The sequence below is a fragment of the Rhododendron vialii genome, chromosome 11a, assembly GCF_030253575.1.
Source record: "Rhododendron vialii isolate Sample 1 chromosome 11a, ASM3025357v1".
NCBI lineage: Eukaryota > Viridiplantae > Streptophyta > Magnoliopsida > Ericales > Ericaceae > Rhododendron > Rhododendron vialii.
In genome coordinates this window covers 36,003,759-36,028,624 of record NC_080567.1, presented here as the reverse complement: position 1 = coordinate 36,028,624, position 24,866 = coordinate 36,003,759, and the positions used below count along the sequence as shown (strand labels likewise).

The following is a 24,866-nucleotide window of genomic DNA, read 5'->3' as shown; positions in this document are numbered from 1 at the left end:
AAATACTGGAGCAGTATAATTTTGCTTAGGTGAATGAGCAATATAGAAAACTGTACTTTTTGTGGAAAAGTGTACTTTAGATACTAGCATTGCTAATTACAATCATATTCGCTAGTTCTGGTGGCATTACTTGCATTGAACCCAGATACATGAAGGGTAAAAACACAAAACGTTCTTTGGTAACAACTTTGTTCAAATCAGATAGAAATTAGAATCATGCGGGAAAAAACGCACAAAAAGCGCTCACAACTTTGCCACTTGCTGACTGAAAGTCAGGTCAATGCAAACCACCGCCTGTACAATTTTTGTTATTTGGGGAGGAAGAGAAGCAGTTTCAACACGATTATGCGAAAAAAAAATGTGTTACATATCGTACTATTAGAAAAAGCGGCACTCTAGCTGATACGGTATTATTACCTAACACAAATTGTATGAATCATTCCCCACCTCACCCTATTATGACCCAACGCAAATGTATGAATTGCATATTGCTACAGAAGCACGAGCAAATAATTGCCTGGGAAGCTTTGTTTTGTAGTAGAGTTGTATTTAATGCTAAATGTGTAAAAAAATTATACTAAAAGTCATGTTTTTGTGTAATAAATTAATATTTTATTGTTTTTTGTAATAAATTAATATTTTATTGTTATTTATTAATCAATTTTATCCCTTTTTGATGAGAATCTTTTATGGGCAATGTTTGCATAATATTATTGTATGTTGTGCATGTGTGTCTTTTGTTTTACAAAATAGATGATCCGGTGTGTAGAATTCGACTTACACACAGAAGATTGGATTATCGGTTCTTGTGAAATTTAAGATATACGTAGTTCACAGTCTTAAATGAAACTGGACACATCATTGGTAGTACAATGTTTTAGTAGGGTCTGTCTTGACTATAAGAAATGGTCTAGTTCCAACTCATTGTGCTAGTATACTTTGTGTGTATTGAACATAACCGTATTGAGGTAATTGTCTTTGTACTGACTCTATAGGACAATTAGAACCTCATGATTATTATGAATACTTATGCTCTTAATCCAAAGATAATTAATAGATGTATATATCTAATATTGTTGACTTTGATTTATTAGAGAGTGAAATCCTCTTTAAGGTCAATAATTTTGGTAAGTTGGGTCTGAACGTTATAGGAGTATGTATGGTAACTATTAATATTAATGAAATCCACGTCTCGATAGGGATTGATGATACCCTCTTGAATAAGCTTATAAGTTTCTTATAAGTTTCGGTTATGTTAACTGGTCAGTCTTAAGAAATTATAGATATTGATTAAATATAATTGTCGATAATTTGATTTAATCAATGGGTATCTGTAATCATGGAGCTCGTAATATAATTGAGATAAGAACTGAAGTGCAATTATAATTCTGTAGTAATGTGAATTATAATTAGTAAAATAAGAAAAAGAATCGTGTGGAATTAAGATTTCTTATTTGCATTGGGAGCCTGAACTTATTACTCCTTAGGTCCCTGACGTAGCTCTATATATATGTCTTTACGTAGATTTATTCATAATATACGAAATTGAGTTGTGAGAGAGAGAACACAGAGGTTGCGTCTAGAAGATCCTAAAATTTGTAGCATACAACAAGAGCAAGGTTAGTGTTCCTGTCACGGGAATTGAGGTAAAACCCTAATTCCGCCTTGTAGGGCTCTGCGATTTTTTGTTGTTGTCTAATCTGTACGCGTTATTATTGGATTCTGGAAATCGTTTTTCAACAAAAGGTACCAACTAGTTTTGAACCGATGGGTGCCGACGAGCACGCGGAGCCTCCCGCATGGATTGTCCGAGTCATTCAGTAATTTTGAAAAGAAAAACCGATTGGGATTTTAGGATCCTATAATCTGAATGAAAATAGAAAGATTGGATCGAACACTTACCTATATCGAATTGAACTGATTTTTCACAATTCTATTTTAATTTTTTTAATTATTAAACTGCTCATATCATCCGCACATGACCAAAGTGTGGGCCTCATGCCCGTCGGTATGCGTCCGGAGCCCGGCTCCTCCCTAATCCCTTCAATTGGACTGGAGAGAACACTCTATCCAATCCCGGCTAGGAAAAACTTTTTAATCACACTTCAATGATCAGAACTGTTCATAATTTTTAATGCACTGAAAGCATCAACCATGCCAAAAATCATTTTGATCAATTATCGTTTGATATGATTTTGAAATAGATTTATATTGAAAAAAAATCAGAAAGGGGTTTTGTTCTAGTATTGCAATCTTATATTTTGCAAGATAACGTGTTCCTAATGTGTTTCAAAATCGTATCTAATAATGTCCAATAAACTTGATTTTTAGCATTCTTCATGTTGTCAACAATCAAAATAAAATGAATTATTTCGATCATTGACATGAAATCATAAGAAATTTTTATGGGCCGAGATAGGAGAGAGTGTTCTCTCTGGTAACTGGAGAGGAGCCGGACTCATGGATCGGTACCAATATGTGTTCTTCAAAAAGTAACTTTTCTTCATCGAGTACAATGGTCCAATGGAATCCTGATCCTACCTGATTGCCCAAAGACTCTCATAAACTAAACGAAACGATAATTAATCACCTCATTGTACACCACTTCCACTCTCTCTCTCTCTCTCTCTAGCTCCTGTTCTGTGCATCAATGGACGCCCAAGACCAGAGTCACCAGACCCAGATGTTTACACCCCTACTGCATAATGTGAAGCATGAACCAGTAGAAGAACACAGTATGGATGTTGAAGACCAACTCACACTCTCCCAGCTTTTGCTCTTTGGAAAAAACCTAACCGATTTTCCCCCCAAGGTATATGTATATCCCTTTTGTGCATGTAGACGCACGCTTTTGTATGTTATATATGTTGAGTTTTTGCATGTGTAGAAGAAGTTATAAAACCCTAGAAATAGGTTTTTTAAGAGAAGGTAATGGGGTCCCGGATCCGAGACAGAATCAGAATGGAGTGGAGCTAGGGACCAATATATGGTTGTTTCCTCTTTACACCCTCACCCCCTTAATGTTGTGAAAGTTTTCATTTGCTCCACTGATTTTGACAGTATTGATCAGTAAAACCCTCTTTCTGATTTTATGCTGTTGCCCTTCGAGAGCAGATAGAGGAAATGTTTGGGGTCTTTGGGCAACTCAGAAAAAGTATGGGTTGTTGAGAAAAACCAGGGGGGTGTTGGTTTGGAAATCTCCAAATGTTGCTTGTTTTTCGCCCAAAGTGGACCACCATTCAAGTTTACCAGCAGCACCCCTGCCTTGAAAGAAAGAGAAAACACAACTTTTTTCCTCTGTATTTTGGCTTCCCTGGTTACCGTGTAAGTGTTCTTTCTTTTGTTGTTCGGAAGCAGGATTTCAGTTGCCACAATCATATCTTGACTGGTCTTTTGGGTTTATTATAAATAGCCTCAGGGAATTTCTTTGGACCTATGCAGTCTTTTCTTTTAGTGCTTTGTGTGCCATAAAATGATGATTCCAAAAATGTAGAGGGTGTATCAATCTTACTAATGAACATATCGCATGTCATCTTGTTACTCCATGCGACAACAACCACCACCATAACAGTACCCATGTCCCAATCGATGAGGGTATGGGTGGGGAGGACTGGAGACGGAACTAACCTTGGCAATATATGCATAAAATCTCTGCTTTGAGAAAATTATTCTACTGAAATAGAGCCCCCTATGCCTCCAACAAATCAGGGAACTCAAGGGACGTTAAACGGTAGAATCGTGCCCCAAGTCAAAGCTGAAAGGCATCAGAGAGGATAGGCCTAGAGAACCGTGCTCATTACCTTGCTTCCTATATGGTTGCTCTATGCAAATTGGATGAATTAGAATCCTCAAAGCAACTTCAATTTTAGAACTCAATTTGTGCAAGAATGATTGCATATATCTATATGTATGTAGGTGTGATGTCTGAGTCCAACTGAGAAAATATTTTTCCTTGGGATGCTTAAGCGTGGTCTTGACTGAATTTGATTGTACTTTTTCAGTCCTATTGAAGAAATAATGTCTAATCAGAAATATTGTGATTCTTAATGCAGATAGTTTCTGATAATCCTTGCAGTGGGGAAAGGTGAGTGAATCTAATTATGTGGCTCAGGTTTTTTTTTTTGTTGTTGTTGATGTAAGGAACAATTTCTAGAGATTGACTTATATGTGGTTTCTGCATCCTTGACTCAAAAAAAAGTCATAAAAGCGGGAGAGAAATGGTCGACAACGTCTCTGATCATTTCGATGATCATTTCGAAGCTGAGTCTCAAGTTATGGCGAGAGCAGCTGAGGTTCAAGATAGTTTGGCTCCAGAATTTCCTAGCTTCACGAAGTTCATGACGCGCTCCCATGTTACCAAAGGATTTTGGCTGGTTATTCCTGATATATATTCCTATTGAGTTACTACCAAAATATGGATTGTTGAATCTGTTTGTGCTGATCTAACTGAATGACAGGGTCTTCCTTCGGAATTTTGTAAGTCACACTTGCCGAGGCTTGACGCAATAGTGATTTTGGAGGATGAAAGTGGGGAAGAATACAATACCAAGTACCTTGTGGATAAAAAAGGACTTAGTGCTGGATGGAAATGGTTCTCCATTTCCCATAAATTGCTAGAAGGTGATGCCGTAGTTTTCCATCTTGTCAGCAGACTCGGTCTTGTCAAATTCAAGGTGATCCTATGACACTACTGTAAATTTGGCGTGTTCTAAACTTCCTTTATGTCACCATCCATTTCAAAGCCACACACCACGGTTACAATGGATCCGTGTTGGGATTGTTGACAAACAAAAAAATCATAGGGTGAATTTATTAAGCAAGCAGAATTATAACTTAACTCTGGGTTAGATTGCTACTGGGGATATTTCTGACAAGTGTCCAATGATTTATAGGAAAAGTAGGAGTATTCTTAAATTGGTGTTTTTGGTAGGACACTAGTAAGTTATATGAAAAAACTTGTGCGGTTCTGGAGTCCTTCCTTTTGCACCTTTTTTCCTCATTTTAATCCATTAACAAAGAAGAAAATGAAAATGAAAGGAGAGTCATAAATTCTGGTCCAAACACTTTTCAGATCAAGTTCTTCTTACTAGGTTTTTTTTGTTCCAGCAATATTTACATGTGTGCTCATCTTCCCTGCCTATTTATTGTATCTTGTTTTTAGCTTGAATCTCTGCTTGATTGTGATCTGTCCCCACCCCACTTTTATAGGTGTACATAGTGAGAGCAAAGGATCTTGAGGTAGCCGATGCCCTCAGCCTTCCTAATTCTGTTGCTTGTGCAAAAGAAACAGGTTTTGGTAAGTTGTGATCCTCCATTTTGCTCCACTATTTTTTTTCTTAATGATCTTAAGCGACCTTTTTGTAATTTTCTTTAATACGCTTTAATATTGATTTCCGAAAAGGAGCTTATGTGGAGAAGAACAGCGAAATATGTGACAAGGAAGAGAAAAAGCGTCCGAGGCTTGAACTAGATGATGAATCCCATCCTGATTGGAATATTCACTCCTCAGACACATCAAACACAACAGAAGGTTCCAAGTTTTCCGGAGCTAATTCAGATATCAAGGACTTCAACATTGAGGTGAATGGCATAACTATCGACTCGCTCTCCACACATGTTCGGACTAAGTACTATGATCTCTGCTGCAACCAGAAATCAATCATCCATGAGGGCCTTTTCAATGCTAATGTGGCAGCTGGAATCATTTCGGAGACCGTTAATATTGCTGATGCAATTAGAGCTTCCCAGATTTATTACTCCCTGGATGACTTTGCGATTTGGGACAAGACTTTGGAAGCCTTTGGGCTGTTGGGAATGGATGTTGGGTTTTTACGCGATCGGTTGAGCCGACTCATGAGTCTCTCGTCAAAATCAAGAGAGGGATTAAAGAGGTATGCAGAAACAAGAATTGAGCGGGAGGGTGTGCAAAAGGAGATGACAAGTCTTGAACTAAAGCTTTTGGGAATGAAACAAGATAGGAGAAGGCTGGATGATGAGATGGAGGATTTGGAGGAGGAAGCCCAGAAGTACGAGTGTTTGTTCCAGAAAGAGGCAACTGCCCCATGGTGATGACTGATGGGAAACGAGTATATTGTACAAGGGTAAGCTTTTTTTACATGGGCTAGCTACTACCCTTCTATTAAATTATATGACCTTGGAGTAGTTTTACTGTTTAAGGAGGAAGTTGTAGAGTTTTTTAAGTTATTTAGTATAGCAACATATCTAAGAAGAAGGTGAGAGAATGATGCGAAATTGTATATCACCATCATCAGATACAGACTAAACTCGTTTATGGAATATTGGCTCTGTAAATAACTCTCTCTCTCTCTCTCTCTCTCTCTCTCTCTCTCGTTTATGGCATATTGACTTGTCAGTATAACTATGCATTTTCCAAAAAGGATAACAAGGCATTTGCGTTTCTCGTTCCGACATTCCACGCTCTTCGTTGCAACTACTGAAACTACTTGAAAAGCAGAAGTGGAAAACCTAAGACAATCTATACACTTGCTTAGAAAAATGGGAAGTTTACATAGGAAGGCAGTGAAACAAGAGAAGCCAAATTTGTTTCTTCACTCTGGTTAGAGAACAGTCTTTATTCTTTCTTTATGTTTACTTCGGTTTTCAGACGAAGATCCAAATGCAACATTAGAGAACATCCAAAAGCATTTTACACAAGACATTTTATGAAACCGTCCTGCGTTATAGTAACAAAAAATACTGGAGTACTATAATTTTGCTAAGGCGAATGAGCAATATAGAGAACAGTGCTTTATGTGGAAAGTGTACTTATAGACGAGCATTGCTAATTACAATCATATTCGCTAGTTAAAATCATAAACGAAGAGATTCAAAATTGAATAGAAAACGGTTTGTTTTTTTTGATATCTCGTGTCTAGGCCAACTTACGTATACCTCGACTAATCTTGGAAGACTACTATCACCGCACACTTGCGAAGGTCCTAATTAAAGTCAAAACAAAAACTCTATATGGATTTACCCTAAAAGAGTTGATAGCACCTGAGATGACCCTATTTTGTTGGTAAAGATAAGATGTTTTACAGTCTCTTGGTTTTAAGGTTTTGAACCGAAAAAGGCAGCAGCCATGAAAAGAAAACCCAAGACAAGTATAATGCTAATTTATATTTTAAAAAGCATCAATTAACATTAGTATAGGACGAAGAAGGGGCAAATCACGGGATTTCCCCTCTTTCCTTAGTTCTGATGGCATTACTTGCATTCAACCCAGATTCACAAAGGGCAAAAACCAAAAACATCTTTATTCTATGGTAACAACTTTGTTCAAAGTTTGATGGAAATGAGAATCATGCTGGAAAAAACGCACAAAAAGCACGAGCTCACAACTTTGCCACTTGCTGACTGAAAGTCGGGTCAACGCAAACCACCACCTGTAAAATTTTGTTATTCAGGGGAAACGATCAACCATCAAGAAGCAGTTCAACACGATTAAGAGAAAGATGCCTAGAAAAGCAACCATGGCCTCAAAAATTTCCGTACCTTGCCCACACTTTTTCCAGAATGAAGATACTCGACTGCATCTGCTACGGAATGAAGGCCCAAAAATTTTCTTGGGTCCAAGGCAACCTGTTGCAATAATTATGAAAAAGCGGTTTCTGATTACTTATGCGCCCAAAATACAAAAGATGAGAGATTTAGCATTTGTGCCCGGTTGAAATTGAAAAGTGTGATGACTTATCCCATTTCTGCAGAATAATTTGTTGTGAACTCCCTATGGGGCCATTTCTGCAGGCTAATTTGTTGTTTACACTCATTTTCTCCTTATTACCTAATTTGACCATGTCCAGAACTTAACAGACCTATGATCTCCTTTACTTAGTTCTCCTATGAAGTGCGCAGTTTATAACAGGAAAGATAGCACATAAAAGAAAGCAACCAGAACTTATTCTCTCTCTTAAAACTAGTTACCAAACCAATCTTGAGCTATCTAGCAAAATGTCAGTTTGTTGGGCTGGTAAATATTATCATGCTGTGTTGAGAATATGTATTACCTTGAGCTTTCCTAAGGAGTAAAGATGGAAAAGCTTGTCTAGATGTTCTTGCCACAGGGAACTGTACTGTACCAAGAAGAAACCAGCCTGAAAATATTGGCATTGTTAAGCCTAAAGAATCCAATGTCATGCTAAAACAACTATCATCACAGCAAGAATCCATTGACGCAGATCTCAAATCTGTTTAGAGTCTTTAGAGTTTAGACCACAAACAAAATAGCTATGTGGACAAGGAGAATCTATTAATCCACAACTAAATTTAGTTAGCCATAGGCCCATAGCCCATGTCTCTGGGAGATTTCCACAAAGAATTAGCATTTGTTGTCATTTTATTTTCTGTTTTGCCTTCTCATTTTCTGGAAAATCACAGAAAACTTGTTCACGCTGCACAAGTTTTCGAAACCTGTTTTCAAAAGAACTATTTGAAAACAATGCATTTTCAGAATTTTCTGTCCCTTAAAATATTTCGGCTTAAAATGAATATGGCGTGAAAACAATGGGTCTTTGTTTTTCAAGAAAGTTTCTGAATAGTGTTCTCCAGTAACAAAAAAGGCATAAACTAGAAGTATAACTCACTCGAGGATCACAACACATGGCAGCAAAAAAGTGAAGATGCTCTTGACTATGTCATCCCATGGCTTAGATGCAACCATGGCTACCAGGTATAATTTTGCCATCAGTTATGTCACCAAGTTGGTACATTTAGTGGTACAGAAGATTGTGCTAGTATGAATTATTAGGGGAACGAAGGCACACAAGGACAAATTCCCGTGAAAAAATACTTAAAATCTGGAGAAGAAAAAAGACACAAAAGTTCCTTCGCAAAAACAATAAAGTTAAAATCATCTCCATAATGGGTTGTGAAGACAAGCCAAACAAGAGAATTTTGGCTCTCTAGAATCCCGTTTAACCATAAGAGAGGTGAAACCAAAGAATGCTGTTTCCAGGATGGACTATAGTTACTGGCAAAACCCACTTCCTCTATCAGGCAAGCCGTATATGTAGTTATAATCTCCACAATTCAGTTTTGCGAGCATGCCCAAATAAATAAATCAAATTTGCCCCCTCGGTACATGTTAAACTGAAAACCTATAGGAAACTGGGATTGTGCATGTGTTCTGTATTGATATCAGAGAACCTAGCCCAAACTGCAACAAATTACAATGACCAAACCATCATCAATGTAGATCACCATCATCCATGAAGCATGAAGAGGGAAAGGTTAAGACAGCATAAAGACAAGATGCTATGACAAACTCTAGAAAGACAGTACAGATGTCATACCAATAGAAATACTCTGTATGATAAGGATAGACAAGACATGTTTGTATGCATTTTAAACACATACATGAACATTTTACCAAAACTACAGAAAACATAATTAAAAATTACGAAGCCAGCAAAGGGTAAATTTATGTTACTTCTTGTTTGTATCAACTTGTCCAAGTATTGGGAACCCAAAATATGCTTCTCCTAGAAGCTACACCACCTCACAAAGTTAGAAATGCCACATATCAATGCTCAGGGCATGTTGGACATGATTCCTGGAGTATTATGAATTAGAAACGTGTCCAAAATATGAGTTCCACTGCGAACGAGGGTACTTTGAAAAGGTATACATACACATGCACCAATACACTTACCATTCTGAACACATCATCAGCATCGTGGACGTAATGATAACTACAACAATGGTAAATGCGAAACTATCAGCAAAAGAAAATTTTAATACTCCAGCCTAAGATGATTTTTTATTTTTTTTTATCTCCAAAGCCTAACATGATTGACAATCAGTTGTATTAGTCATTTCCTGGAAATCTCTACCCACAGTCACATAACATCTACCTAAAGCTGAAATCATATTGTCAACCCATTTGTCCTTTCTGATATGAGAAACAGATATAATCAACAATGATGACAATAGTAGTAAGACCCTTCATAAAGTAACTATATTCATGAAAATAAGTCCAACTTACCACAGTTTGGCTTTTAGCTAGAATCTTTTCACATAGTCCAGTGTAATTTAAAGGCTTCCATCCATGCTCTCCTTGATACTGAAACACAAATTATCAACTCATCAAAGCTGGTCATAACTTCAGAAAGAAACCGAGAAAAGTCGTTCTAAAGCTGTACATATAAGTTTCCATGCAGCTATTCTTTGATCAACGGAATTTAATTTGTAGATTCGAAATGGTTACCAGACTCAATTTCAGAGGACTATTGGAAGGCCGACGTTGGGCAGTGCAATACTGACCTCAAATTTTTTGACTGCAGCTCCAATGTAGGTATGATCCTACACTCTGGAATGACGTTTTAAAGGAAGCTTCTAACGTGTAAGCTACTTATTTGATCAAACAAGTGATAAAACCTGAAGTATAAGGACCCTTGTCCAAAAAGAAAGAGCATAAAGTAGACAATCATAAGCTTTTCCCGATACATACAAAACTTATAGAAGTCTTGGCCTTCTCTGTACACCTTCAAGTTTTCAACAGTCTCCTCCTTGCGAGGTAAACACTCAAGTTCCACGTTCTCTGACAACTAAAATTCTCGTAATAATTGATGGTCTGCTCTATCCATCAGAATAAGCATGTCCCAGGTTCGAATCTATTGGCCACACAGATGAACTTGTTTCGGCTAGGCCTAAAAGGTTACAGATGATGGGATGTTGATTGATATATATATATATATATATATATATATATATATATATATATATATATATATATATATATATATATTAACTACAGCTGTTAACAGCTTTAGCTTCCAGAGGGGGGTAATAGTTTGAAGTCTTGGTCAATGTGGGATTACCCACAGTAGGATGCATCTGAACACAACACAATACAATTCTAAAAATCTCCTTTACCTTCACATTAAGGTTATTAAAAGCTCTTTTACCACTCAGATAATTTCTAAAATGTAACCATCTTTAAACAATTTGTAAAGAATATGATTATCTAACACAGGATTAGGATGGTCATCGTCTACCTAACATGACCCTCTCCACTTGTCTAGGGTTCGGTTTAGCTATGTAAGGTCAAAACAACTGAGCCAACAAAGCTAATCTGAAGGGCATTATGTCGTCTTGGTCTTGCCCATGCAGTGAAGAAGCAGACTGGGTATAGATCTTCCCTTTAGCATACTTTCGATTCGACACACGAGTTTTTTCAAGCTCATGCTTGAAAGCCAAAGCTTCAGCTGTTATTTGCCCAAAATGGTTGAAACTTGAAAGCAAAGATGATGGAAAATTATGATTGTAGGTCCTATCTAACCTCACAGATTCCTATCAAATATGAGCTACCAAATGTAAATTTGTTGCAATTATCTTCCACAAAAACAAGGTAATGAATTTTTCTTGTCTTCTAAGATATAAATTTCAAGATTCAAAAAACCATACTTAACAAAAGAAATAAAACAATTAAGTAGACCATTGAAGAAGTAACCATGGAATATCAAATTCATGATTCAAGCCATCTACCTGAGAAATCATTCCAATCACAACCAGTCGTCCATAGACGGCCAGCGCATTCAAGCACAGATCAAACATTGCACCACCTACAGACTCGTAGACAATATCAACACCTTTTGAGAACTCCTCCTTTAGAACCTGAGCAGTCAAAATTATATGAACAGTTTAAAATAGAAATTGCCCATAATCATCATTAAAGTGTATTGTAGGGTAGGCTGAAACAAAAAGATAGATGGTAAAAGTAGACATTTCAGGGTATTTTGAGGTGTATTCCACACATGTGGAAACATGATCAGAAAAGAAATGCAATTCATGTTGAATCGATCAATTAAACACATTGGAAGATGACAGAGAACAAGTCACAATAGGTCACAGAGTCATGCTGAATAACCTCCTCCAATACCTTGGGAACTTCTAATCTAAATCTCAATCACTTTAAAATGAAAATACATTTAATTAGAACAAACTGCACTTTCCTCCCCCTCGGATTTCTTGCACAATTCCCTTTCTCCTATATTGTTTCCCTCTCAATATAAGTTTCTAAAGAAAAAGAAAACAAGATCCTACAGCTCTCCAACATACAGAGCCTTTTGTCTTCTATATTTGCCTGTCTCCCTTTCCATTTCAAAGAGATGATTTTCCCCAAAAGCAATAACACATAAGGTGATATCACTCAACAGTGACCCTTTTGAAGGGGAAGAAGAAAAGATGGAGGAGAGGAAGCTTTTTGGGCATCAATGGTAAAGTTCGTTTGAAAACATAGATGAAGGAGACAATATATTCAGGAGAAGCAGGATTTTAGTTATGGAAAGGGGGAGAGGATCTCGATGTTGATAGAATTCGGGTCCAATACTTGGTTTGCTAGCTGAGAGAAATTTCGAGGGGGGAGGTTTTGACTGAAGAGGGAGGTGCAAATACTTTGGAATTTGGATATTGTGGGGAGAGGTTCCCGGATATTTACAGCATGTTTGGTGGGACATTTTGGGGCGGCTAATGGAGGATCTCCATCACCGGCGAAGATTGACAGTGGCCATGAAGCTCAGAGGTTTCTATTTGGGAAGATTCAACACCGAAACATGCAGGTGGAATCAGAGCCAAAAACTAGCTGTATGATCATAGGCAGGCTTCATTCAGTGGTTGGGGTTGGCAAAGAAGGAAAGAAGATTGGCAGCAAGTGACGTCTAGGTGGATCAGCTGCATGGAGGAAGACATTGCGTCAACAAAAAAATTTGTTGTTCGGCCCATTTCCTAAAAGTTTAAGCTTTTGGGACTACTAGTAACTTGACACGGTATCAGAGCTCAGGTTGCAAGAGGTCTTGGGTTTCAAGTCTCTCTATTTGCACATGTTCCCCATTTGCATTATGTTTCTCCCTTTTGTATTCTGTTTCGCTCTATCTATGAAAATTTGCATCTCCACGTGCAAGACAGGGTTGCATGTTACGGAGGGTGTAGATAGCTTGATATTGTTGGGCCCATTTCCTTAAAGTTTAAGCTTTTGGGACTACTAGTAACTTCACAGACGGATCAAGGCAAATTTAGACCAGGATAAACACAGGTGGTGGATTGAAGCTGATGGCTATGAGATTATTAAACTGCGCTAAATGGATCTTTGGTTGGGCCTGGTACTTAGACAGACGGTTCCCAAGCACGGCGACAAACCACGTACACGGCACAAACACGACATTGACAACATACCACGACGAGTTTTAGAAAATGCAGGAAACCACACTCCTAGGGTGGGCGGGAGGGGGGGGGGGGGGCGGGGGGGGGGGGGGAACAAATGTTGTGTTTCCTATGCCATATTCATAACTATTTTCATCCGTAGCTAAAAAATTGCTAATTAAAACAACAAAACTGCTTATTGCGTTAAATTCGCTAATGGATTAGAGAACATACAGTTTTAATATCTTCTGCTTTATAGTCAATGACACGATCAACACCCAAATCTCTCAAAAGCATAGCCTTTTCTTTGCCTCCACAAGTTGCAATCACTGTATTTCCAGCTAATTTTGCAAGCTGCACCAACCACGGCTCATAATCAGCAAACTTCTAATCGTAGTATGATTTTCAAGCAAAAACAACAAAAAACAAAAACATTGCTTCATCAACTTCTCAAATTCAGCATAAATTTATACCTAGAACTTAACAGTGGATGAAAAGATTAACAAAGACCCCCTCCCCTAGTAGAACAAATAGAGAGGAAAAAAGAAAAAAATTCTTTGATTCTTAGTTTCTAATGTGCTGGATGACTTTCTTGTAAACAACCAGCTATCATGTTACAGATCTGAGCAATGATTCTGGCTCTCAGGATGTGGGGATGACTGGCTGTGTTATCAGAACCTACCCAGGCCGAATACTTAACCACAACCATACATGGTAGAAGAACCCAGCTCACCAGTCTTCCTGTCAATCACGTCAACTTCTCGATACAGAGCACTGCATTAGTTCTGGTCTAACTCATTCGTTTAACAAGATCTAGACTCTAAGAAAAGACCAGACAGTGGAGAAAATCATTAGTTATATTAAGAAATGGACCAGTAATTTCAGAAAATCAAATTGGTTACACCTGGGAGATCTAATACGGGAGTTATTTTTCTACTTCAGAGAATAGTTGGAAAACTAATGAGATAAGGAAAAAAGAAATCAGCGAGTGATTATTGACTTAAAAATAACATCTTGCAGTGTCTTTAGACAAATAATCAGGAGAGCTTTTTGAAATGGAAAGAAGGACGACTATGATGAGAAAGATGGAGGGAGAAACTAGTGAATTTCCATTTAAAAAAAGGTTCTAATCATGGTCGGCACTGAGTCCATACTTCTTAGCCCTAATTATGTACGTAATAGAGACATACATGAGGATACCCCTGGTGTATGTTATTTGCAGTCATAGTGTAATTCAAAAGTATACAGTCAGAAATAAACCTGGACTGCAAACTGTCCGGTCCCACCTGCAGCAGCAGTTACAAGGACGACTTTTCCAGAATCCATCTGTGCAGCCTACAAGTTTGTAACAGAATATGTTAGCCACATGTGACAGTCAATCAAAGCAGAACATCTGAAGAACATAGGACTCAAATCTCAATGGTTTCAATGCCGAAAAGCTGAACCTTTTTATGCTAATGACAGTAGCTTTCAGCTCAGAGGAAAAAATGTAGACAATACTTTCAAGACAAAGTTTATTAGAGATAACCTTTTCTAGAGCTATTGATGCTGTTAGGCCAGAAGTAAGCATGGCAACAACTTCTGGGTCAGGTCTTGGCACAGGAAGGATGTGCTTTGAGGGAACCTGTTAAAAGAAGAAAAGCTAATGCAGTTAAGATTGTAATTTTTTTCTGATTTGGGGAGAGGGGGTGGGGGGATTAGATTTATTACTACCACAACCAAACATACAACAAGATCAACAGGGCACCCCCTGAAACCAAAACGAAACTATTCCTCTAACTAGTGAAAACAATCAAAGAAACAGAAGTCCAAAGACCAACCACATAACTAACATTCAGAACTAGACTCGCCAACTGTAACCTAAACTCATCACAAGGAATATGCCACTCATTACTGAGAAATTATTAAGATCATTTTTAGGCATTCCTCTCCATGAACAAATGGATGCTCTAGTATCATCTTCCACCTTAGCAACCACAGCACTAAAGACCATGCTGTTCCTTTCCATCCAAATGTGAGAGATAGTAGCAGCCATGGACAGTTTCAACATAGCTAATATAGATAAGTGGGTAGTCAAGTTGATTGTGATTGACAGTCAATTGGATACTCCAAGTGAGGAACTGGAAAACAACAACAACAACAATAATAAAAGAACCCATCTAGTCCCCAATCATTGGGGGTATGGGTGGGGGAGGATTGGAGACAAACCCAACCTTTGGCAATATATGCACAAAGTGGCTACTCTCAGAATACAACCGGATCAGTGGCCTCCTATACCTCCAAGAACCAAGAAGCTAAAAGGGACATTTTGTTGCGAAACCATGCCCCAAATCAAAGCCAAAAGGCATCAAAGAGGACAGGCCTAGAGGCCAAAATCAATTTCTGTGCACATTACCTTGCTTGCTTCATTCATAGTCCAGAGCATCGGAAAGGCAGGAACAGGAACAGGAAACCGAAAAAGAAAAAAATACAAGACCTCTTATCATTATAGAAATGATATACTTCAAGATAGTGTACCATCGTGAATTCTGCATAACTCCCAAAAGTCATGAGTGCAGCAGGAGTGCCCACTTTTAAGTTTTTAACAGAATCACCTACTGCAGCAATTATTCCAACAGCCTGCAATATAAGGAGATAAGAAGTTCAAGGCTAAATCGTGGAGTTGAAATTTGAGTAGCATCGATCATGTAATACCATCCACCAAAAACTGGCAACAAAAAAAAGAAAAAGAAAACAGCTCTCCATCCAGCTCTGGTGGAATACATGTCAGTTATATACAAGTATTGTTGAGTTACCAATTGGAAGTACACATGCACTTGCACGAACATGCAGCTTTGACCTCAGGCATACTATCATAATAAGTTAAACGGTGAGCACCTTCCGGTCAGCAGAGAAACTAGGACATGTGAGCAAATAAATAATATTGGAGCACAAATTATGACCTTTTTCAAACAGGAAGAAGTTCCATTGGAGTGGGGCTTCTCAACGGAAAAGAAGTTCTACTGAAAGAAATATAAGTCAAGAAGATCTAATGTTCTGCCTTAATTAGTTGATGGCCCTATATTATGCAAGTATTGTTATTCAAATTTCAACCTAAAAGATATAAGCATAAAGACTTCATTGATGCTTCTGATAGTCATGGGATCCAGGCCAGCCCCACAGACAGCACCGAACAGGTATCTGTCTTAAGGTAAAAGTGTCACTGTCAAGTAATATGCCCTGATGTATTTTTTATTCCCCTCCAAGTAATTTTGATTGCGCTTAGTGGTGGTTATTTATCTTATGAGTTATGACTTGATGAAGCATCACTAGTTCCAACATCAAAAGATAGAGGTGACTTCCATTCAATGGACAAGCATTCCAAAATCGTTACTCGACTACAGAGAGTGAAAATTTCATTCACAAACACGCTCTTGATGGTTGAAGGAGACAGTCAGAATTGCCTAGAACATCACTAAGGGACATGGATTGAAGCAACATGGGAAACAGATCTGCTGACTGCTTGCAGTAAAGCCTTCACAAAGAACGAGAATTTAACTTGAAGATGTGACACGTTACGTCACAATCTCCACAATTTGAGCTACTCAGGCATTAATGTTCACCCCTTCCCCACCCAATTTCCATATTACATACACCGTGCACATAAATTTGTGGATCCATAGAAATATCCACACATTGCAGGATGACCATTTTGAAATTCCAAAACGTGAAGATGGAGTGTTGATAAAGCTTCTCTCAGATATGTATATCCTTACTTTATTTTCAAAGTAAAGTAAGCGCACATGAACACCAAACACATAGGTGGTACAAGTCGGAGGCAGTATCAAGTCGGAAGCAAGCACACAAGACTGAAATACGCTGTGAAAAGAAAGTACATGAAGAGAATGACTGCAAAAAGTATTATCACGGGAGACACAAAGTACTTAAATAGAACACCTATTTAACAGATTGAAACATAAACATGAAGGAAACGATAATGATAATGCAGCAACAACAAATGATCATGAGTAATTGCTCCTTTAGAAAGACGGAAACATTGTGTAGGACACTATTTGCAGATAAAAGTAGACACGTGTGTATTAAAATATAGGGGATATGGATAAGCAAAGAAAAGAAAACTTCCGAGATTAAATGAGACAGTAAGCTCAGACGACATTCTTTCGCAAGAACAAAAACAAAACTCTCACAGCTGCCGCTTTTAAGTATCAAATTTGCAAATATTCAGACTACTGGCTTGGACCTTAAGAAATTAATTGGTCATAATACACAACAATAAGTTCACAAACCATTACTATCAAAAGTTGGCAGATACACTGCTAGTGGACTTATAATTAACCAACAAATTTCAGTTAAAATGAGAGAACCAACATTTAAATGAAAGCAGTCGACTTAGTATTTTACCTCAAAGCCTGCATCAAAAGGAAGACGGGAGTCAAGGTCATTGTTGTTGCCACTAAAATAGCGTCCCGAGCTAAAATTAACCTGTCCACAGAATAGATCAAAGACTGAAGAAAATGGACCACTTTACACCGAAAGGGGGAAGAAAGGGGAAATTAATGAGGAGCGAAAGATACTCAAGGAAATTCCCAAAATCTACCATCAACCCAACAAAAAAGAGGTGAACAAAAGATAAGAAGAACCACAAACTTACATCACTGGCATTAACACCAGCATAAATGATCTTCACAAGTACATGATCTGGTTTGATTGGTAACTTCAATGGTGTACGCACTATGTTGATAGCGCTACGGAAATTGTGACTCAGGGTGTGAACAACTCTGGACCACAAAAAAAAAGTAGTCAATGTCAAAAACTCAATCAAACCATCTGCTAGCAATTCAGTAACTGAAGAACTGAATAAATAATCCACTAGTTGGAAGAAATAGCTACCATAACTCAATGCCTTGAACTGAGACATTTTCGAATGAGAATGATACATGCCATGAAATGCATGAAGTAGAGAATAGTAGTAGCTGAGGCATACGCTGAAGCTAATTTACAACCATGAGGGAGGTACAACAAAAAGGAGGAAGGATCATATACAAGAAATTGCATAGCTACCTCAGCTCTTCTCTTAATGATGAACTCAGAAAGATTGGATTGTATTTACTAACATTTTCTCAAAGCTCTGAGGTACTTGGAAATTCGATATGGCCTTAAACGATGAACTTCTTCTCAATTTTGAAGATGCTACCAAGTATTTTGCTTCTTCCATAGGAGTAGGCCAATACTCCATGCCCCTTCGTTTAGTAATCCACAAGCAAGACCCAGCTTTACTCTCATCCCTGATAAGCTCAAAAGCACCTGAAAGAATCAATGTAATCTCAAATTGAGAACATACATTCTGAGATTAAAATCATGTAGATGTTCAATGCTTTGAGTCTATACTACAGTATCACGAAGAAAAAGGTATCCAAGTTGATGCAGCATGATTAACGAAAATGGATAAACCCTAGAAATCGCCATCTATGGAAAAGAAAGGGCATCCACGTCAATTTATGTGCCGTAAATCCAAAAAGTGAACTCCAAGCTCTCCAATCTCGGTTTATGACTTGGGCTTCATGTCAAGTTCTGTTCCTCTCAGTCAAGGCATACATGGTTTGCCTATGTTATTCAAATCCTCAGAGTGGAGAGAGGACTTGCTAAGCTTGTACTGTCATAGCATGCAGGCTTTTCTCTGAATTTGAAAGTTCAAAACTTTCTCAAATCATGCTGTCTGGTCATTTGGTATGCCCTTTATATATATATATATATCGAGGGTATTTTTGGTATGCTTGAGTATGATAAGCCACAATTTTATTATTTACTTATGCTTCTAGAACCATGAGTCAGAAGCAAAAAATTTATGAAGGCCTTAAAGATGCTTCTGAGGGTGCTCTACAGAATCTGAATTATTCACTGCTCTACATTGCCCCCATGAGCAAATAAAAGATGCAAAATGCAATTCAGATCATTTTCAACAGTGTATAAGTCATAAAAAGAATGTGAAACACATAAAGAAAACATAACCCGTACAAAGGAAGGTGAACCTGTCCAGATATGCCAAGTCAGAGGATGTGGAAACAGAGAAAAAGTAATATGATGGAGGCCTAAAGTGGGTTCAATTTAATGGAAGCTCCAGCATTGAATGCACATTCTTCCATTAACAAAATCGTATTAATGTACTCAGCAACCAGTCTATCACGGTCCTAACACAGATTTTCAAACATTACTATTTCATACATAATGCCCGTAAAATCTACAAACAAGGGAAAAACATTGAAAGCCACTGAAATTCCACTTTTCACCTTAATTTTCTAGTCTCTGCAGTGAATTCAAGAAATCATCCTTTGCGTATCATAGCAACAACAGTCTTGAGCGAAAGAACCACAACATAACATACCTTTTACCACCATTTCCATGGACATGAAGCCCCCCATTAACCCAATATGTCGAGGAGTCACTTTTGAACTCAACTCTGTTTGAACAAACTGCAGGCGGAATGGAAAGTATGTCTAAGCAATGACAAAATACTTAGCCTATCCTTGTGTTTATAGATGCAGTTATGCAGAAGCCAACCACAAGAGCTGTTTTCTCCGAAAAAAACATGCGTTCCCATCATACAAGACCTTAAATTAATGCCACAACAATTACAAACTAAGGGAAGGTAGTTTGAAATGAGAGAAAAACTCCATGATAACCACATCCTATTACTCATTTCAGCAGAGGGCACAACATTAAATGACAATAACAACTCTCATGGTTGGTTAGTAATAATCATGGTTCATCAAGACGGTTCGATTGATTCATGACATTCTGAGTCAACGAAAATGAAAGAGTAAGTAATTGAGAGTTTCCTGCCTTCTGTAAGTCAAATTTCTCTCTGCAAGTCCAATACAAACTTTTTTCATGCACAAGGCGGCGGGAGTATTATAGATGTGAATCTTATCTAAACCATTAAAGGAAAATTACACTACTATAATACTGAGAGCCAATAGTGTCCTATTAAGCAGATGCACTACAAAGGTCAGGACTCACCTCAGGACAAAGCACATTTACGCGAATTCCTTGTTTCTTGTACGGAACAAGTGATCTGGTAAATAAAACAACTCCCCCTGTGAAGAATAACCTTTTTAGGCCCCAAAAGGTAGTGAAGAGGCAAAAATTGAAATTATGCATGTTGCTAGGTGTCCATGGCGTGCATTGAGACATTAGAAGTTAAAAACAAAATTAAACTAGCAAAAAGTTTTCGGACATAAACCAATAGCATTGAGTAGCACATAACACAAACCTTTGGAGGCAGAGTAGATAGGATCTCCAGGCATTGGATAAAGTCCCGCAGCAGAACCCATGTTTATGATTACGCCAGGCTTTTGTGCAGCTTGCATAGATTGAACCTGCTCACCAGTTCTACATCAAATTGACTGAACGAAAAAGGATGACCTCGACCATATAAAATGTGCAATATCGAAATACTCTGTGGAAGAGTCGCAAAAATATAAACGCACATTGCAATTGATGTGAATCAGTTGTGATAGCTCGAAATGGAAAATGAAGCCCAACAAAAGAATCTTAAAAAAGGAAAAGAACAATTCAATCACCTTTCCTGCGTAATAGCATGATGACAATGTTATCAAAGCCTCAACATGAAAATGAAAACATCTAGTCTAGTTTTCTACCCAAAGATAGTTGGAGACTTGGAGATGGTCTGCAGGACCAACCTCAAAAGATGTGTTCCACAACTATGCACCGGTATGTGGTCTATTTATGTTACCTTTAGTCCTTTAGTACTTAGGTACTTTTGTACTTTGAACTGCATTAAAAAGATATGGGACAAACGGACAGAAACCTAACCTTTTTATGGTTGGGATTGGTTCAAATTCCAGTATGTTCACAATTTTTTTGGGACACATGAAGGACTTGCATTGGAATTACTCGGTGTTAGCTTGAAAGAGGTGCTGGACTATTGAAGTCTTTGGTGACTTCAATGTTGCACGAGCTGCACTTGGGGAACTCCAAGGGTCACACTGATGTAATTTGGTAGTGCTCATTGTGTGTGTATTGAAGACCATGCTTTATGGGTCTTCAGAGTGAGAGAGGGAGAGTCTCTTGGGTGAGAGGGGGAAAAATGTAGGGAGAAGGTTTCATGTGGGTTTCACATGGTTCTAGGGATGTAAGGGTGGTCAGGTTCTTGACACGGAGGAGCGATGAAAAGGGTTTTGTTTTGGGGGTTGGGTTTGTGTCTTGTTTTGTTCATCCTTTGTGATTTCTCTATGGGTTCCCTCATTTCTTCAATGAGTGAGAGTGGGTGTACTAGGGGTTGGGTTTTGTGATTTAGCCTGGGTGTTTCCTTGCACTGTTTCTCTCAAATAATGAAGAACGAATCTCTCTCCCGTAGAGTAGGCATTAAAGCCGAACCATGTAAATATCCGTGCTTACTGGGTGTGTGTAGTGTTAAAACATCCAACTCCAAACCAATTGGTAAGGAGTGGAGAGGCTGCCCAGGCTCATATACTAGTTTGTAAGGAGATAATTAACCAATGTGCGACAAACTCCAACACTCCCCTGCACGTGCGACCCCCGACTCGCACGTGGAGAGGTAAACAAACGATCCATAACACTTGGATCACAAGAAACAACGGTGCACTTATGAAATAAAAAAAGGGGGAACAAATTCTCCGAAACCCTAGCTTTGATACCATGTTAAAACATCCAACTTCAAACCAATTGGTAAGGAGTAGAGAGACTGCCCAGGCTCATATACTAGTTTGTAAGGAGATAATTAACCAATGTGAGACAAACTCCAACATGTAGGACCTGTAAGTACTAGGGGTAGGGTTCTTCCAATATCCGAACAAGAAGAGGAGGCACCAGTCTTCCAAAAATCGTATCACGAAGCTCATGTATCAACGCAATTAATTCAACCTCTAACAAAATTACAAGAACACAAGCTTAAATCGACCCACGACCCCACATGTTTCACAACCACAATTCTCAACTTATTTCCTAAACTTTTAGCAAGTAGTTGTTGCTCCATTTCCTTATTCCCGAAAATTCGCTGTCCCCAAAGCATGCAGATTACTCATGTTTTCCTTAGACATTTTATCCCCTATACTCATTACTAAAACAAGAAAAGGATTAAAGTGCTGATGTAGCAAGGATTAAGATCTTAGTAGTCGTCATATTGTAGATGTTCTAATGCGGGTGTGAGACAGCTTTATATACAAGGAAACTAAAGGTTAAATAGAATGTATAAAAAGAACTGGCCAAGTACAAGTTGAGAAAGTCTCGTGACAATGAAACCAATGTAAAAAATTTAAGCATACCGCAAGTCGTGTGCATTCAATAACTGCAATGAGGTTCACATCCATAGTGTATCTCCATGAACGAGAACCATCACTTTGATCATTGTAGAACGGCACGGGATTTGCAATACCAGCACTGTTAATACAGATATCCAGCCCCCCATATGTTGCCAAATGTGTTTCAAAAGCAGCAGACAGTTCTCCTGCTCATTCATAAGATTATAACAAACATCAAAACACCTTCTCTCAACTTACAAGGACATTTTGTACACAAAAGAAAAGAAATCATCATCTACATATTGTGGTGCATGTAGGATGATGTGTACATAGTCTTTTATTTCCAGGACATAGAAAATAAATTGGAAGCAAGTTCATTGATCGACTACCTCGTGTGAAAGTGATGAGCAACAAAGCAAGATTAGAATTCCTACATCTTTGTTATTTACAAGTGAAAAGTTTTGAATTGACAGAATTTGTCATCCTGATGATGTTGGATTGAACAAGGTTTTAGTAAATGTCAAATGGACAGCAGAATCAGTACGATACTATGAGAATTAAACAAGAACCTCATCCTATTACCTTATGCCAAATTTCCCTTTTACTTATGTGTCGATTTCACTCCCTTGAATGCCTAAATGCAGTCAGCTCTTATCTGTACATACGAACAAAGAGCTCTCTCTAACTGAAGCAGCTGTAACAGGTGAGTCATAGAGAGATGCTAGCGTTGACAACTATTAGGAAGACAGAAAGTCGTCAATTATACCTATGGAGCATTTTCCTATAATGAATCTAGTTTGGCTTCTATACATCCTTCAATACTTAGAGATATGCTGATACCCTCTATATCGCCAAATTCTCAAACAAAATAATGAAATTATTTTCAGAGTCATCAACATCACAATTTACATACTTTTGTTGGTCACATCACATCTTACAAACATAGCAGATGGAAATTCCAACTTTGGATGGACCTTGGCAATCTCCTTTTCAACAAGGGCTAACACTTCCTTTCCCCTCTCTTCAGAGAAATCAACAATTGTAACAAAAACTCCCTTCTCCGCAAGCGCCAAACTAAGAGCTTTACCTACACATAAACCACAACAATAACAACAAAACATAAGAAAACAAATACAGTCATCACATCCGGAGGACTAAACAAAAAAGGACAATCTTTTGTGGGATGAAGACAGTGCAAGGTTTATCTACTGATGTCAAACAAGTGTTTGTCGGTTCCGGTCCGACCAAAAAGAGAGAAAGTTTTGCCAGAGCAGAGAGGTCAGGATACTCATGATAATTGGATGGATGTCAAGGCTCCCCTCTCGTTAGCCAAACTGGCATCTAACTGTCCCTATAAAATGGCTACGGAACTAAACAAACAAGCAAAGGAGACTCCGATGAAGCAAACAACCGCTACCAGAAGAGCGGCATCCGTTTTCCACAGGGCCCCTCTTTTTCTGTTCCCTACATATGTGATTGAAAGAGACAGAGAGGTAGGACGATGACAAAGTACGGACCAATGCTCAAAATGCTTTAACACTACTACTATATGGAACCTACAAGGTAACTGAATGCAATATATTTTTAAAAAATATAAAAAATACTTAGAATTAAAATACACTTTTAATTTTAACTCGCTTATAACATTTTCTTTTCATCTTCGAACCACTTCAGGTTAGTAATCCGCGAGAAGCTTTTTTTATAGAAGTAAGTGAGGCATTGATTAGCCAAGTATTTCCGTGATATTTCGGTGATGTTGGGTACCTGGTTCCGAATTAACTAAAACGCGAACGTCGGTTCAGTTCCACAAGTTCCGCACAAACCAACACAACTCACAAAAATTAAACCGATCGGGAACATACTACATCGAATAACAAATATGTAATCGGCACCAACAACAAGACGTCAAATTCCATGTACAGAGAAAAGGAATTACCAATTCCAGAGGCGCCGCCTGTGACGAGAGCAGATAGGCCCGGTCTGAGTTCCATTGGTTCCCGAGTCTAGGGCTCGATGATTGATCGCAGCGGAGGACTTGGAGCTGAGGAGCTGAAGTGGGGGCAGAGAAGATCTCCGATGGGTCCATTTGAGACGACTATTTATTATAGGTTTGTCGCAAGTAATAGTTTTATATTTTCAAGAAAGACACATGGAACGTTCTTCTAGAGATTTTGTCTTTATCCATGGGAATAAAGACTGGGGCGCTATTTACAACATTTTCTCTTTTAATCCGTTAAAAAATTTTAATTTTCGAATTATGCTCGACAGTTAGTTATCGAAATTGAAATACATTTTCAGTATACAATTACCGAAATATAATATTTTTTTCAACAGCTATTTACCGAAAATGTATGTTCGGCAGTTGTTTACCGAAGGCTAAACATATTTTCGACATGTAGTTACCGAAATATAATCTTATTTTCAAAA

At 38.1% G+C, this 24,866-nt stretch overlaps 2 protein-coding genes and 1 non-coding gene across 4 annotated transcripts; 1 reads left to right on the top strand and 2 right to left on the bottom strand.

The window, feature by feature from the left end:
- The first annotated feature begins 2,476 nt into the window (after positions 1–2,476).
- LOC131308497 (B3 domain-containing protein Os01g0234100-like) lies at positions 2,477–6,315 on the top strand. Of its 2 annotated transcripts, none has more exons than XM_058335440.1 (6): positions 2,477–2,812; positions 4,053–4,084; positions 4,199–4,373; positions 4,458–4,673; positions 5,209–5,296; positions 5,402–6,315. In XM_058335440.1, exons 1-6 carry the CDS (start codon positions 2,651–2,653, stop codon positions 6,067–6,069), a joined length of 1,341 nt encoding a protein of 446 aa, XP_058191423.1. In that variant the 5' UTR covers positions 2,477–2,650; the 3' UTR covers positions 6,070–6,315. The 2 variants fall into 2 exon arrangements, with proteins under 2 accessions (XP_058191423.1, XP_058191424.1); XM_058335441.1 differs by having other exon boundaries at positions 2,491–2,812; positions 5,405–6,315.
- An 808-nt stretch (positions 6,316–7,123) lies between these two features.
- Positions 7,124–24,539, bottom strand: LOC131307651 (uncharacterized). Its single transcript, XM_058334275.1, has 18 exons — positions 24,376–24,539; positions 23,353–23,526; positions 22,464–22,645; positions 20,429–20,534; positions 20,176–20,252; positions 19,541–19,628; positions 18,273–18,462; positions 17,810–17,936; positions 17,560–17,640; positions 15,676–15,777; positions 14,687–14,782; positions 14,419–14,493; positions 13,393–13,512; positions 11,506–11,634; positions 10,004–10,081; positions 8,028–8,114; positions 7,516–7,602; positions 7,124–7,406 (listed from the first exon to the last, which is right to left on the bottom strand). Exons 1-18 carry the CDS (start codon positions 24,428–24,430, stop codon positions 7,356–7,358), a joined length of 1,905 nt encoding a protein of 634 aa, XP_058190258.1. The 5' UTR covers positions 24,431–24,539; the 3' UTR covers positions 7,124–7,355.
- On the bottom strand, positions 15,463–15,569 carry LOC131309067 (small nucleolar RNA snoR100). Its single transcript, XR_009194740.1, has one exon. It is a non-coding gene; the product is annotated as a small nucleolar RNA snoR100 (small nucleolar RNA).
- Positions 24,540–24,866: the final 327 nt, after the last annotated feature.

Bases quoted from the DNA above. Each gene is read 5' to 3' on its own strand.
- LOC131308497 (XM_058335440.1), top strand. From the start codon at position 2,651: ATGGACGCCCAAGACCAGAGTCACCAGACCCAGATGTTTACACCCCTA. The intron at 4,085-4,198 runs GTGAGTGAATCT...CTCAAAAAAAAG, and splicing joins AATCCTTGCAGTGGGGAAAG to TCATAAAAGCGGGAGAGAAA. The intron at 5,297-5,401 runs GTAAGTTGTGAT...ATTTCCGAAAAG, and splicing joins TGCAAAAGAAACAGGTTTTG to GAGCTTATGTGGAGAAGAAC.
- LOC131307651 (XM_058334275.1), bottom strand. From the start codon at position 24,430: ATGGAACTCAGACCGGGCCTATCTGCTCTCGTCACAGGCGGCGCCTCT. The intron at 23,527-24,375 runs GTAATTCCTTTT...GTTTATGTGTAG, and splicing joins AGGCGGCGCCTCTGGAATTG to GTAAAGCTCTTAGTTTGGCG. The intron at 11,635-13,392 runs GTATGTTCTCTA...TTGACTGCTCAG, and splicing joins AAGCAGAAGATATTAAAACT to GTTCTAAAGGAGGAGTTCTC.